This window comes from Nothobranchius furzeri, chromosome 1, assembly GCF_043380555.1.
Source record: "Nothobranchius furzeri strain GRZ-AD chromosome 1, NfurGRZ-RIMD1, whole genome shotgun sequence".
NCBI classification, from domain to species: domain Eukaryota; kingdom Metazoa; phylum Chordata; class Actinopteri; order Cyprinodontiformes; family Nothobranchiidae; genus Nothobranchius; species Nothobranchius furzeri.
The window spans coordinates 14,289,702-14,305,825 of NC_091741.1; the positions used below are offsets into that span (position 1 = coordinate 14,289,702).

The following is a 16,124-nucleotide window of genomic DNA, read 5'->3' on the forward strand; positions in this document are numbered from 1 at the left end:
GGTTGTAGGGGCTGTTGATTGGAGTACACTAAAACAAATCTGATCTCTCTAGGACATTCAGAAGCCAAGTTATAAGCCCTCAAAGGTGTAAATGGACTACTTCTTTAAAGTGACACCAGGCCCGGTGACCATTGGTACATGGTTTGACCCCCAATAGGAATATGCAATCATCATGAAACGTTCAGATCACTTACAACTCAATAGATTCTACCTTCTTGTAACGTTTCAGCCTGATTGGACCTTGTTTTCACACAAATGAACCCAGAATGATGTGAAATTGTGCATAGTGCAGCATAATTCTGGGTGCCATTTACAAACCATTACTGCTAATGACTCCATTCCTTTTTGTGGTTGTAGGGGCTGTTGGTTGGAGTACATTAAAACAAACCTGAGCTCTCTAGAACATTCAGAAGCCAAGTTATAAGCCCACAAAGGTGTAACTGGACTGCTTCTTTAAAGTGACACCAGGCCCGGTGACCTTTGGGACATGGTTTGACCCCCTATAGGAAAGTGCTATCATCATGAAACGTTCAGATCACTTACAACTCAATAGATTCTACCTTCCTGTAAAATTTCAGCCTGATTGGACCTTGTTTTCACACAAATGAACCCAGAATGATGTGAAATTGTGCTTCGTGCAACATAATTCTGGATGCCATTTAAAAACCATAAGTGCTAATGACTCCATTCCTTTTTGAGGTTGTAGGGGCTGTTGATTGGAGTACACTAAAACAAACCTGATCTCTCGAGGACATTCAGAAGCCAAGTTATAAGCCCTCAAAGGTGTAAATGGACTACTTTAAAGTGACACCATGCCCGGTGACCTTTGGGACATGGTTTGACCCCCTTAGGAAAGTGCTATCATCATGAAACGTTCAGATCACTTACAACTCAATAGATTCTACCTTCCTGTAACATTTCAGCCTGATTGGACCTTGTTTTCACACAAATGAACCCAGAATGATGTGAAATTGTGCTTCGTGCAACATAATTCTGGGTGCGATTTAAAAACCATAAGTGCTAATGACTCCATTCCTTTTTGTGGTTGTAAGGGCTGTTGATTGGAGTATACTAAAACAAACCTGATCTCTCTAGGACATTCAGAAGCCAAGTTATAAGCCCACAAAGGTGTAACTGGACTACTTCTTTAAAGTTACACCAGGCCCGGTGACCTTTGGGACATGGTTTGACCCCCTATAGGAATGTGCGATCATCATGAAACGTTCAGATCACTTACAACTCAATAGATTCTACCTTCTTGTAACGTTTCAACCTGAATGGACCTTGTTTTCACACAAATGGACCCAGAATGATGTGAAATTGTGCTTCGTGCAACATAATTATGGGTGCCATTTACAAACCATAAGTGCTAATGACTCCATTCCTTTTTGTGGTTGTAGGGGCTGTTGATTGGAGAACACTAAAACAAACCTAACCTCTCTAGGACATTCAGAAGCCAAGTTATAAGCCCACAAAGGTGTAACTGGACTACTTCTTTAAAGTGACACCAGGCCCGGTGACCTTTGGGACATTGTTTTAGCCCCTATAGGAATGTGCGATCATCTTGAAACGTTCAGATCACTTACAACTCAATAGATTCTACCTTCTTGTAGCGTTTCAGCCTGATTGGACCTTGTTTTCACACAAATGGACCCAGAATGATGTGAAATTGTGCTTCGTGCAACATAATTCTGGGTGCCATTTACAAACCATAAGTGCTAATGACTCCATTCCTTTTTGTGGTTGTAGGGGCTGTTGATTGGAGTACATTAAAACAAACCTGATCTCTCTAGGACATTCAGAAGCCAAGTTATAAGCCCACAAATGTGTAACTGGACTACTTCTTTAAATTGACACCAGATCCGGTGACCTTTGGGACATGGTTTGACCCCCTTAGGAAAGTGCTATCATCATGAAACGTTCAGATCACTTACAACTCAATAGATTCTACCTTCCTGTAACATTTCAGCCTGATTGGACCTTGTTTTCACACAAATGAACCCAGAATGATGTGAAATTGTGCTTTGTGCAACATAATTCTGGGTGCCATTTACAAACCATAAGTGCTAATGACTCCATTCCTTTTTGTGGTTGTAGGGGCTGTTGATTGGAGAACACTAAAACAAACCTAACCTCTCTAGGACATTCAGAAGCCAAGTTATAAGCCCACAAAGGTGTAACTGGACTGCTTCTTTAAAGTGACACCAGGCCCGGTGACCTTTGGGACATGGTTTGACCCCTTATAGAATGTGCGATCATCTTGAAACGTTCAGATCACTTACAACTCAATAGATTCTACCTTCTTGTAACGTTTCAGCCTGATTGGACCTTGTTTTCACACAAATGAACCCAGAATGATGTGAAATTGTGCTTCGTGCAACATAATTCTGGATGCCATTTAAAAACCATAAGTGCTAATGACTCCATTCCTTTTTGAGGTTGTAGGGGCTGTTGATTGGAGTACACTAAAACAAATCTGATCTCTCTAGGACATTCAGAAGCCAAGTTATAAGCCCTCAAAGGTGTAAATGGACTACTTCTTTAAAGTGACACCAGGCCCGGTGACCATTGGGACATGGTTTGACCCCCAATAGGAATATGCAATCATCATGAAATGTTCAGATCACTTACAACTCAATAGATTCTACCTTCTTGTAACGTTTCAGCCTGATTGGACCTTGTTTTCACACAAATGAACCCAGAATGATGTGAAATTGTGCTTAGTGCAGCATAATTCTGGGTGCCATTTACAAACCATTACTGCTAATGACTCCATTCCTTTTTGTGGTTGTAGGGGCTGTTGGTTGGAGTACATTAAAACAAACCTGAGCTCTCTAGAACATTCAGAAGCCAAGTTATAAGCCCACAAAGGTGTAACTGGACTGCTTCTTTAAAGTGACACCAGGCCCGGTGACCTTTGGGACATGGTTTGACCCCCTATAGGAAAGTGCTATCATCATGAAACGTTCAGATCACTTACAACTCAATAGATTCTACCTTCCTGTAAAATTTCAGCCTGATTGGACCTTGTTTTCACACAAATGAACCCAGAATGATGTGAAATTGTGCTTCGTGCAACATAATTCTGGATGCCATTTAAAAACCATAAGTGCTAATGACTCCATTCCTTTTTGAGGTTGTAGGGGCTGTTGATTGGAGTACACTAAAACAAACCTGATCTCTCGAGGACATTCAGAAGCCAAGTTATAAGCCCTCAAAGGTGTAAATGGACTACTTTAAAGTGACACCATGCCCGGTGACCTTTGGGACATGGTTTGACCCCCTTAGGAAAGTGCTATCATCATGAAACGTTCAGATCACTTACAACTCAATAGATTCTACCTTCCTGTAACATTTCAGCCTGATTGGACCTTGTTTTCACACAAATGAACCCAGAATGATGTGAAATTGTGCTTCGTGCAACATAATTCTGGGTGCGATTTAAAAACCATAAGTGCTAATGACTCCATTCCTTTTTGTGGTTGTAAGGGCTGTTGATTGGAGTATACTAAAACAAACCTGATCTCTCTAGGACATTCAGAAGCCAAGTTATAAGCCCACAAAGGTGTAACTGGACTACTTCTTTAAAGTGACACCAGGCCCGGTGACCTTTGGGACATGGTTTGACCCCCTATAGGAATGTGCGATCATCATGAAACGTTCAGATCACTTACAACTCAATAGATTCTACCTTCTTGTAACGTTTCAACCTGAATGGACCTTGTTTTCACACAAATGGACCCAGAATGATGTGAAATTGTGCTTCGTGCAACATAATTATGGGTGCCATTTACAAACCATAAGTGCTAATGACTCCATTCCTTTTTGTGGTTGTAGGGGCTGTTGATTGGAGTACACTAAAACAAACCTAACCTCTCTAGGACATTCAGAAGCCAAGTTATAAGCCCACAAAGGTGTAACTGGACTACTTCTTTAAAGTGACACCAGGCCCGGTGACCTTTGGGACATTGTTTTAGCCCCTATAGGAATGTGCGATCATCTTGAAACGTTCAGATCACTTACAACTCAATAGATTCTACCTTCTTGTAGCGTTTCAGCCTGATTGGACCTTGTTTTCACACAAATGGACCCAGAATGATGTGAAATTGTGCTTCGTGCAACATAATTCTGGGTGCCATTTACAAACCATAAGTGCTAATGACTCCATTCCTTTTTGTGGTTGTAGGGGCTGTTGATTGGAGTACATTAAAACAAACCTGATCTCTCTAGGACATTCAGAAGCCAAGTTATAAGCCCAAAAATGTGTAACTGGACTACTTCTTTAAATTGACACCAGATCCGGTGACCTTTGGGACATGGTTTGACCCCCTTAGGAAAGTGCTATCATCATGAAACGTTCAGATCACTTACAACTCAATAGATTCTACCTTCCTGTAACATTTCAGCCTGATTGGACCTTGTTTTCACACAAATGAACCCAGAATGATGTGAAATTGTGCTTCGTGCAACATAATTCTGGGTGCCATTTACAAACCATAAGTGCTAATGACTCCATTCCTTTTTGTGGTTGTAGGGGCTGTTGATTGGAGAACACTAAAACAAACCTAACCTCTCTAGGACATTCAGAAGCCAAGTTATAAGCCCACAAAGGTGTAACTGGACTGCTTCTTTAAAGTGACACCAGGCCCGGTGACCTTTGGGACATGGTTTGACCCCTTATAGGAATGTGCGATCATCTTGAAACGTTCAGATCACTTACAACTCAATAGATTCTACCTTCTTGTAACGTTTCAGCCTGATTGGACCTTGTTTTCACACAAATGAACCCAGAATGATGTGAAATTGTGCTTCGTGCAACATAATTCTGGATGCCATTTAAAAACCATAAGTGCTAATGACTCCATTCCTTTTTGAGGTTGTAGGGGCTGTTGATTGGAGTACACTAAAACAAATCTGATCTCTCTAGGACATTCAGAAGCCAAGTTATAAGCCCTCAAAGGTGTAAATGGACTACTTCTTTAAAGTGACACCAGGCCCGGTGACCATTGGGACATGGTTTGACCCCCAATAGGAATATGCAATCATCATGAAACGTTCAGATCACTTACAACTCAATAGATTCTACCTTCTTGTAACGTTTCAGCCTGATTGGACCTTGTTTTCACACAAATGAACCCAGAATGATGTGAAATTGTGCTTAGTGCAGCATAATTCTGGGTGCCATTTACAAACCATTACTGCTAATGACTCCATTCCTTTTTGTGGTTGTAGGGGCTGTTGGTTGGAGTACATTAAAACAAACCTGAGCTCTCTAGAACATTCAGAAGCCAAGTTATAAGCCCACAAAGGTGTAACTGGACTGCTTCTTTAAAGTGACACCAGGCCCGGTGACCTTTGGGACATGGTTTGACCCCCTATAGGAAAGTGCTATCATCATGAAACGTTCAGATCACTTACAACTCAATAGATTCTACCTTCCTGTAAAATTTCAGCCTGATTGGACCTTGTTTTCACACAAATGAACCCAGAATGATGTGAAATTGTGCTTCGTGCAACATAATTCTGGATGCCATTTAAAAACCATAAGTGCTAATGACTCCATTCCTTTTTGAGGTTGTAGGGGCTGTTGATTGGAGTACACTAAAACAAACCTGATCTCTCGAGGACATTCAGAAGCCAAGTTATAAGCCCTCAAAGGTGTAAATGGACTACTTTAAAGTGACACCATGCCCGGTGACCTTTGGGACATGGTTTGACCCCCTTAGGAAAGTGCTATCATCATGAAACGTTCAGATCACTTACAACTCAATAGATTCTACCTTCCTGTAACATTTCAGCCTGATTGGACCTTGTTTTCACACAAATGAACCCAGAATGATGTGAAATTGTGCTTCGTGCAACATAATTCTGGGTGCGATTTAAAAACCATAAGTGCTAATGACTCCATTCCTTTTTGTGGTTGTAAGGGCTGTTGATTGGAGTATACTAAAACAAACCTGATCTCTCTAGGACATTCAGAAGCCAAGTTATAAGCCCACAAAGGTGTAACTGGACTACTTCTTTAAAGTGACACCAGGCCCGGTGACCTTTGGGACATGGTTTGACCCCCTATAGGAATGTGCGATCATCATGAAACGTTCAGATCACTTACAACTCAATAGATTCTACCTTCTTGTAACGTTTCAACCTGAATGGACCTTGTTTTCACACAAATGGACCCAGAATGATGTGAAATTGTGCTTCGTGCAACATAATTATGGGTGCCATTTACAAACCATAAGTGCTAATGACTCCATTCCTTTTTGTGGTTGTAGGGGCTGTTGATTGGAGTACACTAAAACAAACCTAACCTCTCTAGGACATTCAGAAGCCAAGTTATAAGCCCACAAAGGTGTAACTGGACTACTTCTTTAAAGTGACACCAGGCCCGGTGACCTTTGGGACATTGTTTTAGCCCCTATAGGAATGTGCGATCATCTTGAAACGTTCAGTTCACTTACAACTCAATAGATTCTACCTTCATTTAGCGTTTCAGCCTGATTGGACCTTGTTTTCACACAAATGGACCCAGAATGATGTGAAATTGTGCTTCGTGCAACATAATTCTGGGTGCCATTTACAAACCATAAGTGCTAATGACTCCATTCCTTTTTGTGGTTGTAGGGGCTGTTGATTGGAGTACATTAAAACAAACCTGATCTCTCTAGGACATTCAGAAGCCAAGTTATAAGCCCACAAATGTGTAACTGGACTACTTCTTTAAATTGACACCAGATCCGGTGACCTTTGGGACATGGTTTGACCCCCTTAGGAAAGTGCTATCATCATGAAACGTTCAGATCACTTACAACTCAATAGATTCTACCTTCCTGTAACATTTCAGCCTGATTGGACCTTGTTTTCACACAAATGAACTCAGAATGATGTGAAATTGTGCTTCGTGCAACATAATTCTGGGTGCCATTTACAAACCATAAGTGCTAATGACTCCATTCCTTTTTGTGGTTGTAGGGGCTGTTGATTGGAGTACACTAAAACAAACCTAACCTCTCTAGGACATTCGGAAGCCAAGTTATAAGCCCACAAAGGTGTAACTGGACCGCTTCTTTAAAGTGACACCAGGCCCGGTGACCTTTGGGACATGGTTTGACCCCCTATAGGAATGTGCGATCATCTTGAAACGTTCAGATCACTTACAACTCAATAGATTTTGGTTTCCTGTAACGTTTCAGCCTGATTGGACCTTGTTTTCACACAAATGAACCCAGAATGATGTCAAATTGTGCTTAGTGCAGCATAATTCTGGGTGCCATTTAAAAACCATAAGTGCTAATGACTCCATTCCTTTTTGTGGCTGTAGGGGCTGTTGATTGGAGTATACTAAAACAAACCTGATCTCTCTAGGGCATTCAGAATCCAAGTTATAAGCCCACAAACGTGTAACTGGACTACTTCTTTAAATTGACACCAGATCCGGGGACCTTTGGGACATGGTTTGACCCCCTTAGGAAAGTCCTATAATCATGAAACGTTCAGATCACTTACAACTCAATAGATTCTACCTTCCTGTAACATTTCAGCCTGATTGGACCTTGTTTTCACACAAATGAACCCAGAATGATGTGAAATTGTGCTTCGTGCAACATAATTCTGGGTGCCATTTATAGCTCTTTTCCATCGCCTGGTCTGGGACGGTCAGGTCTGGGTATTATGGACCGGTATGTACCGGTATGGGTCTAGAAGTTTTCTGGCAAGCGTTTCTATCACATTCCAGGCTCCAGTAACTAGGCGGGGTAGCGTAATGCGTCACGCGCGATGTGTGCCTTAACGTCACACAGCGCGACGAGATCGCGCCAAAACACAACAACAATGGAGTCCAGTCACCAGCGCGTTCTTTCTGTTCTTGGTGTTTGGTATATTCTTTACACCCACATCACGATAGCGTTTAGAGCTATGCTGTGCGCATCGAGGAGGAGGGCAGCTGAAAGTCGACGACGCTTTCTGAAATTAATATCGGACACGAGGCATAACTTTCTACTGTTGAGACAAAGACGGAGGCGCCAGGTGGTAAGTAACTTCTAATGCTGTAATACATGTCGTTATAATCTCTGAAGGGGTGTGTAGGGCAACTATCAAAAAACAAAAACAAAAAAAAAAGCACCAAAATCAAATGGTTTGGTTGTATATTGGTCATTTAAGACATGCTCAACATGAAAGGCCAACACCTAACTAAGTTTCAAACAGCTTCTGCACTCATGGTGATGCTAGTCAACAGGAGGGCCTGAATCCTTCACTCTTTACTTCCTGGGCATGTCATAGATAAGTTGTGCAGCTGTACTGAAATTATTATAATTAATTATATAGGTAATTACAAGCAATAACACATTTGTGCATTTTATAAAGTGAACAAAACATAACCAGTCACTGGTAGTGCCATAAAGAACAGCTGTTATTTTAACCTTAAACAAATTCTATTGATGTGAACTTTATGTCTATAACCATACTGTTTCAATCTTTTTCACAGCACTATTCTTTTTACTTTTACTGTGTCATGACTGTTTTTTTTTTAGTTGGCTCTTTTGAATCAGCGACGGCAACCAACTGTGTGGGCCTTCAGCCGTGCCAGCGCCTTCTGGGATGTGACCATGCCAAACTTCACTCCGTCAGATTGGATAGCTCATTTCAGAATGTCAGAAGAGACCTTTTCATATCTTTGTTCCAAGCTCCGTCCAGCCATGCAGAAGAGGAACACCAACTTCAGAGCCTGCGTGCCACTCAGGAAAAGAGTTGCAATTGCACTGTGGAAGCTTGCAACTAACAGTGAATACAGGAGCATCGGGCTTCTTTTTGGTGTCAGCACGACCTCTGTGTGCCGCTGTGTGCAGGACTTCTGTAAGGCTGTCTGTAAACTCTTGCTTGCCGAGGTTATTGCTTTTCCAACTCTGCAAAAGCTACAGGAAATGGCTGACTATTTTGAGACCAGGTGGGGGGTTCCTCAGTGTGTGGGTGCCATCGATGGTTCCCATATCCCAATAATCGCACTACAGGGATTCCACACAGACTACTTCAATAGGAAAGGTTGGCATTCCATAATCCTCCAGGGCATTGTGGATGGCAGAGGCATGTTCTGGAATGTTAATGCAGGTCAGCCAGGTAGCTTGCATGATGCCCGTGTGCTGCGATTGTCCACATTTTGGGACTTGGTTGCTCATGGACAACTGCACCCAACTAGTACCAAGAACATTGAGGGAGTAAATGTAGGCTTTTATGTGCTCGGGGACTCTGCCTATCCTCTGCAGAACTGGCTCCTAAAACCATTTTCTGACAACGGTCGTCTCACTGCTGAACAACAGGCGTACAACAGGAAAACGTCCAGAGCCAGAGTTGTGGTCGAAAATGCATTTGGGAGGCTAAAGGGTAGGTGGCGATGTCTTCTGAAGAGAAACGACAGTGATGTAGAGCTTCTTAAACACATGGTGCTGACCTGTTGTGTGCTTCACAATATCTGTGAGAGCCATGGGGAGGAATATACAGAATGTGACGCACCTGCTGATGAACCAGTGGTTGCAAATATGCAGGAAGTTGCAGAGGAGGGCAGTGATGTGCGTGAAGCTCTGATGCGACACTTCACCCGCTGACCTCAGTTTGTGTTTTTTCTTTCCATTTACTTTGTTTATTGTTTTGACACTTTTAACTGTTCGAAGCCTGTAGTTTGAACTGAAATGTTTGTTTTATTTTCAGAACTTAATAAAGTACACTATTTTACTGTTAACGAACTGTTGCACCTTTTCATTTTAACATATATTTAAGGTGGGCTGTAATGTAATCTACATTTATTATGTAAACGTAAATTTGCGAGCAAAAATTTTTAAGACAATTCATGCACACCTTGTTTTTCTTTGAAAATTTATTGATAAAAAGGACAGACGGATAAAAAAATTACGGGACAAATACATAGCACCTTACTGCCTGGGTGGTGGCAGGAAGTCAGAGGAGCTGCCCATTCTTTGTGCGACCAGTCCAAGAACAGCATTTAGGGCACCCAAATGTTCAAAATATCGCTCTGCGATCTGTAATTCATGTTGTCTTGCTGCTGCTGCGTCTTGTTGCATCCAGTTAACCTGCTCCCGGCTTATGCCTTCCATTCTGTCCATCTGCCTGCCATCTGCGATCTGCAACTCATCAAATATCACCTGTGTCCGTGCTTCCAATAGCGGTCTTCGGTCACCTGGAAACAACAACATTGACAATTACATTTGTGTTTATATGGATATCAAAATGTCAGTTGTCCAGTGAACTAGTCAGTTTTGTTTATGCACAAAGCAATTTTTAGAATGGTCAGACACTACCTGTGCGTCGACGACATGGTAGATGTTCCTCTCGAGTGGTAGTGGACAGAGGTGATGGTGGTGGCGATGGAACTGGCCGAGGTGATGGTGGCACAGAAGGTACGGACAGAGGTGATGGTGGCACAGAAGGTCCTGGAGTGCTACTTGAGGAAGTGGATGGTTCCTCTGAAGAGGGAGTGTTTTCCGCTTCAGATGTGTCTGAAAAACACAGATCAAAAAATTAGTCAGTAAGAAAAGGTCACGAAATAAATCGGTAAGAAAAGCACAATATTTTTACAGCAAAAGAGCATATAGGCATATAGTAAACTTAATAAAACTGCTATGATTTAAGGCCATTTTGTCATTTGGAACGTGTCCACTAGATGGCAGTAATTCGCCAGTGACGTACAGATTAATTGCAATTTAATGTTATATTCTTATTTATCCGAAAAATATATACTTGTTAAAAGTCCACTCTAGGCGAAAAACACTGCTGGCACGACTTTTGGGATATTTATAATATTAGATCAGCTCGCTTCTTCTCACTGTGCGTGCTCAGCTGTATAAAACAATGAGATGCTAACAACACTGAGATGCTAACGTGAAAGGCTAACCGAATTTCCCATGTTTTAAACAATGAGACGCTAACAAGAAAGGCAAACGCCGCTCCAGCCTCATGTACTCAACAAGGACATGCTAAACATGAAAGGCTTATATCGCGAACAGCGTGTTAAGAAACACGGGGGAATGCTAAATGAAGGTTAGCATAAACACGAGGGGATGCTAAGGCTAGTTAACATGAGGGGCTAAATCCTTTACTTGCTGAGCATTTCTTAAATAGCTGCTGCTATTATTCAGTGTTTTTGGTGCTGCAATGAATGGCCTGCAGAGCTAAAAAGACAACAAAAGAAATGCTTACCAACAGGGTTTATGAGTGACTCCAGGATACTGGTCGCTGAGTCCAGGCCTCCTTCGCTGCCTCGGTTTGACGGTCTGTGTCCATAAATAGCGTCCACCACATCGTACCACTTCCATGTACTTCGCCCATTCCCACTACGGCCGTTGCTGTCCTTAACTTTTCTGTAGTGGGCTTTTATTTTTTTCAGCTTAGCACGACACTGCTCGGAGGTGCGCTGGAATCCTTCAGCTGCCATGCGCTGAGAAACTTCTTTGAAGACTTTCTCATTTCTTTTCATCCCATCCAGCTCGGCCTGAATGTTGCTATCTCCGATGATGGTGAGGAACGTTTGAAGCTCCGCATTGGACCAAAAGCTATTACTTGCAGGCATTTTCACACACAAGAAGTACAGCCAAACAAACACTGGAACTCGACTCACTTCTTTTTCCATCCCCTGGGATTGTCGCGGGTAGTTACGTAATTTCTCCCCCAATCAGAGGACTCTGGACCTTTTACGCTTTGGCTCCGCCCAGACCAAAAATCTCTGGACCCACAACAGAAGGGGTCCCGCTCTGGCCCGCTACTGGACCGGTTCGGGTAGTTTCCTGGACTGGTTTAAACAATCGAAACAGAATATTTAGTGACCCGATCCTTCCCATTCCATGCCAGTTTGGTCGGTGGAAAAGGCCTATTAAAAACCATAAGTGCTAATGACTCCATTCCTTTTTGAGGTTGTAGGGGCTGTTGATTGGAGTACACTAAAACAAACCTGATCTCTCTAGGATATTCAGAAGCCAAGTTATAAGCCCTCAAAGGTGTAACTGGACTACTTCTTTAAAGTGACACCAGGCCCGGTGACCTTTGGGACATGGTTTGACCCCATAGGAAAGTGCTATCATCATGAAACGTTCAGATCACTTACAACTCAATAGATTCTACCTTCCTGTAACATTTCAGCCTGATTGGACCTTGTTTTCACACAAATGGACCCAGAATGATGTGAAATTGTGCTTCGTGCAACATAATTCTGGGTGCCATTTACAAACCATAAGTGCTAATGACTCCATTCCTTTTTGTGGTTGTAGGGGCTGTTGATTGGAGTACACTAAAACAAACCTAACCTCTCTAGGACATTCAGAAGCCAAGTTATAAGCCCACAAAGGTGTAACTGGACTGCTTCTTTAAAGTGACACCAGGCCCGGTGACCTTTGGGACATGGTTTGACCCCCTATTGGAATGTGCGATCATCATGAAACGTTCAGATCACTTACAACTCAATAGATTTTAGTTTCCTGTAACGTTTCAGCCTGATTGGACCTTGTTTTCACACAAATGAACCCAGAATGATGTGAAATTGTGCTTAGTGCAGCATAATTATGGGTGCCATTTACAAACCATAACTGCTAATGACTCCATTCATTTTTGTGGTTGTAGGGGCTGTTGGTTGGAGTACATTAAAACAAACCTGAGCTCTCTAGAACATTCAGAAGCCAAGTTATAAGCCCACAAAGGTGTAACTGGACTGCTTCTTTAAAGTGACACCAGGCCCGGTGAGCTTTGGGACATGGTTTGACCCCCTATAGGAAAGTGCTATCATCATGAAACGTTCAGATCACTTACAACTCAATAGATTCTACCTTCTTGTAGCGTTTCAGCCTGATTGGACCTTGTTTTCACACAAATGAACCCAGAATGATGTGAAATTGTGCTTCGTGCAACATAATTCTGGGTGCCATTTAAACACCATAAGTGCTAATGACTCCATTCCTTTTTGTGGTTGTAGGGGCTGTTGATTGGAGTATACTAAAACAAACCTGATCTCTCTAGGACATTCAGACGCCAAGTAATAAGCCCACAAAGGTGTAACTGGACTACTTCTTTAAATTGACACCAGATCCGGTGACCTTTGGGACATGGTTTGACCCCCTTAGGAAAGTGCTATCATCATGAAACGTTCAGATCACTTACAACTCAATAGATTCTACCTTGTTGTAGCGTTTCAGCCTGATTGGACCTTGTTTTCACACAAATGGACCCAGAATGATGTGAAATTGTGCTTCGTGCAACATAATTCTGGGTGCCATTTACAAACCATAAGTGCTAATGACTCCATTCCTTTTTGTGGTTGTAGGGGCTGTTGATTGGAGTATACTAAAACAAACCTAACCTCTCTAGGACATTCAGAAGCCAAGTTATAAGCCCACAAATGTGTAACTGGACTGCTTCTTTAAAGTGACACCAGGCCCGGTGACCTTTGGGACATGGTCTGACCCCCTATAGGAATGTGCGATCATCTTGAAACGTTCAGATCACTTACAACTCAATAGATTCTACCTTCCTGTAACGTTTCAGCCTGATTGGACCTTGTTTTCACACAAATGAACCCAGAATGATGTGAAATTGTGCTTTGTGCAACATAATTCTGGGTGCCATTTAAAAATCATAAGTGCTAATGACTCCATTCCTTTTTGTGGTTGTAAGTGCTGTTGATTGGAGTATACTAAAACAAACCTGATCTCTCTAGGACATTCAGAAGCCAAGTTATAAGCCCACAAAGGTGTAACTGGACTGCTTCTTTAAAGTGACACCAGGCCCGGTGACCTTTGGGACATGGTTTGACCCCTAGAGGAATGTGCGATCATCTTGAAACGTTCAGATCACTTACAACTCAATAGATTCTACCTTCCTGTAACATTTCAGCCTGATTGGACCTTGTTTTCACACAAATGAACCCAGAATGATGTGAAATTGTGCTTCGTACAACATTAATTCTGGGTGCCATTTAAAAACCATAAGTGCTAATGACTCCATTCCTTTTTGAGGTTGTAGGGGCTGTTGATTGGAGTACACTAAAACAAACCTGATCTCTCTAGGATATTCAGAAGCCAAGTTATAAGCCCTCAAAGGTGTAACTGGACTACTTCTTTAAAGTGACACCAGGCCCGGTGACCTTTGGGACATGGTTTGACCCCCTATAGGAATGTGCGATCATTATGAAACGTTCAGATTACTTACAACTCAATAGATTCTACCTTCTTGTAACGTTTCAGCCTGATTGGACCTTCTTTTCACACAAATGGACCCACAATGATGTGAAATTGTGCTTCGTGCAACATAATTCTGGGTGCCATTTACAAACCTAGGGGCTGTTGATTGGAGTATACTAAAACAAACCTGATCTCTCTAGGACATTCAGAAGCCAAGTTATAAGCCCACAAAGGTGTAACTGAACTACTTCTTTAAATTTACACCAGATCCGGTGACCTTTGGGACATGGTTTGACCCCCTTAGGAAAGTGCTATCATCATGAAACGTTCAGATCACTTACAACTCAATAGATTCTACCTTCCTGTAACATTTCAGCCTGATTGGACCTTGTTTTCACACAAATGAACCCAGAATGATGTGAAATTGTTCTTCGTGCAACATAATTCTGGGTGCCATTTACAAACCATAAGTGCTAATGACTCCATTCCTTTTTGAGGTTGTAGGGGCTGTTGATTGGAGTACACTAAAACAAACCTGATCTCTCTAGGATATTCAGAAGCCAAGTTATAAGCCCTCAAAGGTGTAAATGGACTACTTCTTTAAAGTGACACCCGGTCCTGTGACCTTTGGGACATGGTTTGACCACCTATAGGAATGTGCGATCATCATGAAACGTTCAGATCACTTACAACTCAATAGATTCTACCTTCTTGTAACGTTTCAGCCTGATTGGACCTTGTTTTCACACAAATGAACCCAGAATGATGTGAAATTCAGTTCAGTTCAGTTTTAGTTTATTTGTCAATGCAAGTTAGCACAGGGTCAACATTGCAATGAAACGTGTATGACGAGCAGCGGTCTCTCAGCAACATGATACAGGAGAAAATATAATAAAATATAATAAAAATATAATAAAATAAAGCAAAAAAATATATAGTAAGGAGCAAAATATTAGAGAGACATGGTAAAAGGGAAAAGATGACTAAATATATATGTGTCAATAAAGAAAATCCTCAAAAGAAATATGACGGGAGGGCAGATGGGATATTGCACAGGAATGAGCTGCAGAAAATTACAGTATTGCACTTTAGATATAAATTACAGTATTGCAGGATATAAATTATGCAGGATATAAATTACAGTGTTGCACTTTGGATATAAATTACAATAACAATAAAGTGAAGTGACCAGTACGGATTAAATATAGTACTTGTGAAGCTGCAGGGTAGCTTCTGAGTCCTGTGTTGTGTGTGTTTAGGTGTTGTGGTTGAGGTGTCGTATGGCTTGATGATAGAAACTGTTTTTAAGTCTTGTAGTCCGAGCAGACAGACTCCTGTAACGTCTGCCAGATGGTAACAAGGAGAACAGCTGATGTGCCGGGTGGCTGTGGTCCTTGATGATGCTGTGTGCTTTCCGGAGGCATCGTTGGAGATAAATGTCCTGAATGGCAGGAAGCCTCATGCCAGTGATGTGCTCTGCTGCTTTCACCACCCTCTGTAGTGATTTGCGGCTGCTGGCAGAGCAGCTTCCGTACCACACTGTGATGCACCTCGTCAGCAAGCTCTCAATTGCACACCTGTAGAAATTTGAGATGAAGCAGGTGCTCACGCCAAACTTCCTCAGCCTCCTCAGGAAGTAAAGCCGCTGGCGAGCTTTCCTGATAGTAGTGTCTGTGTGAAGGGTCCAGGAGAAGTCCTCAGTGATGTTGACTCCAAGGAACTTGAAGCTGCTGACCCTTTCGACCTCGACCCCGTTGATGCGGACGGGTTGGTGTTCCCTGACTGGTCGTTTCCGGTAGTCCACTATCATTTCTCTGGTTTTGCTGATGTTGAGAGTCAGGTTATTTTCCAGGCACCACTCGTACAGTGCCATCACCTCCTCTCTATAGGCCGTCTCATCATCCCCTGTGATGAGGCCTATGATGGTTGTGTCATCCGCAAACTTGATGG

The 16,124-nt window shown here is 42.2% G+C and overlaps 2 protein-coding genes across 2 annotated transcripts; one reads left to right on the forward strand and one right to left on the reverse strand.

Annotated features, from left to right (window-relative positions):
- The first annotated feature begins 7,671 nt into the window (after window positions 1-7,671).
- LOC139072269 (uncharacterized) lies at window positions 7,672-9,599 on the forward strand. The gene is made up of 3 exons (XM_070555934.1): window positions 7,672-7,679; window positions 7,800-8,028; window positions 8,685-9,599. Exons 1-3 carry the CDS (start codon window positions 7,672-7,674, stop codon window positions 9,597-9,599), a joined length of 1,152 nt encoding a protein of 383 aa, XP_070412035.1.
- Window positions 9,600-9,850: 251 nt separating this feature from the next.
- On the reverse strand, window positions 9,851-11,869 carry LOC129159217 (uncharacterized). The gene is made up of 3 exons (XM_070549041.1): window positions 11,209-11,869; window positions 10,311-10,508; window positions 9,851-10,189 (listed from the first exon to the last, which is right to left on the reverse strand). Exons 1-3 carry the CDS (start codon window positions 11,636-11,638, stop codon window positions 9,924-9,926), a joined length of 894 nt encoding a protein of 297 aa, XP_070405142.1. The 5' UTR covers window positions 11,639-11,869; the 3' UTR covers window positions 9,851-9,923.
- Window positions 11,870-16,124: the final 4,255 nt, after the last annotated feature.

Coding starts and splice junctions, on each gene's coding strand:
- LOC139072269 (XM_070555934.1), top strand. Junction 8,029..8,684: donor AAAGACGGAGGCGCCAGGTG/GTAAGTAACTTC, acceptor CTTTGTTCCAAG/CTCCGTCCAGCCATGCAGAA.
- LOC129159217 (XM_070549041.1), bottom strand. CDS start 11,638: ATGGAAAAAGAAGTGAGTCGAGTTCCAGTGTTTGTTTGGCTGTACTTC. Junction 10,509..11,208: donor GTCACTCATAAACCCTGTTG/GTAAGCATTTCT, acceptor TGTGTTTTTCAG/ACACATCTGAAGCGGAAAAC. Junction 10,190..10,310: donor ACCATGTCGTCGACGCACAG/GTAGTGTCTGAC, acceptor TGTTGTTTCCAG/GTGACCGAAGACCGCTATTG.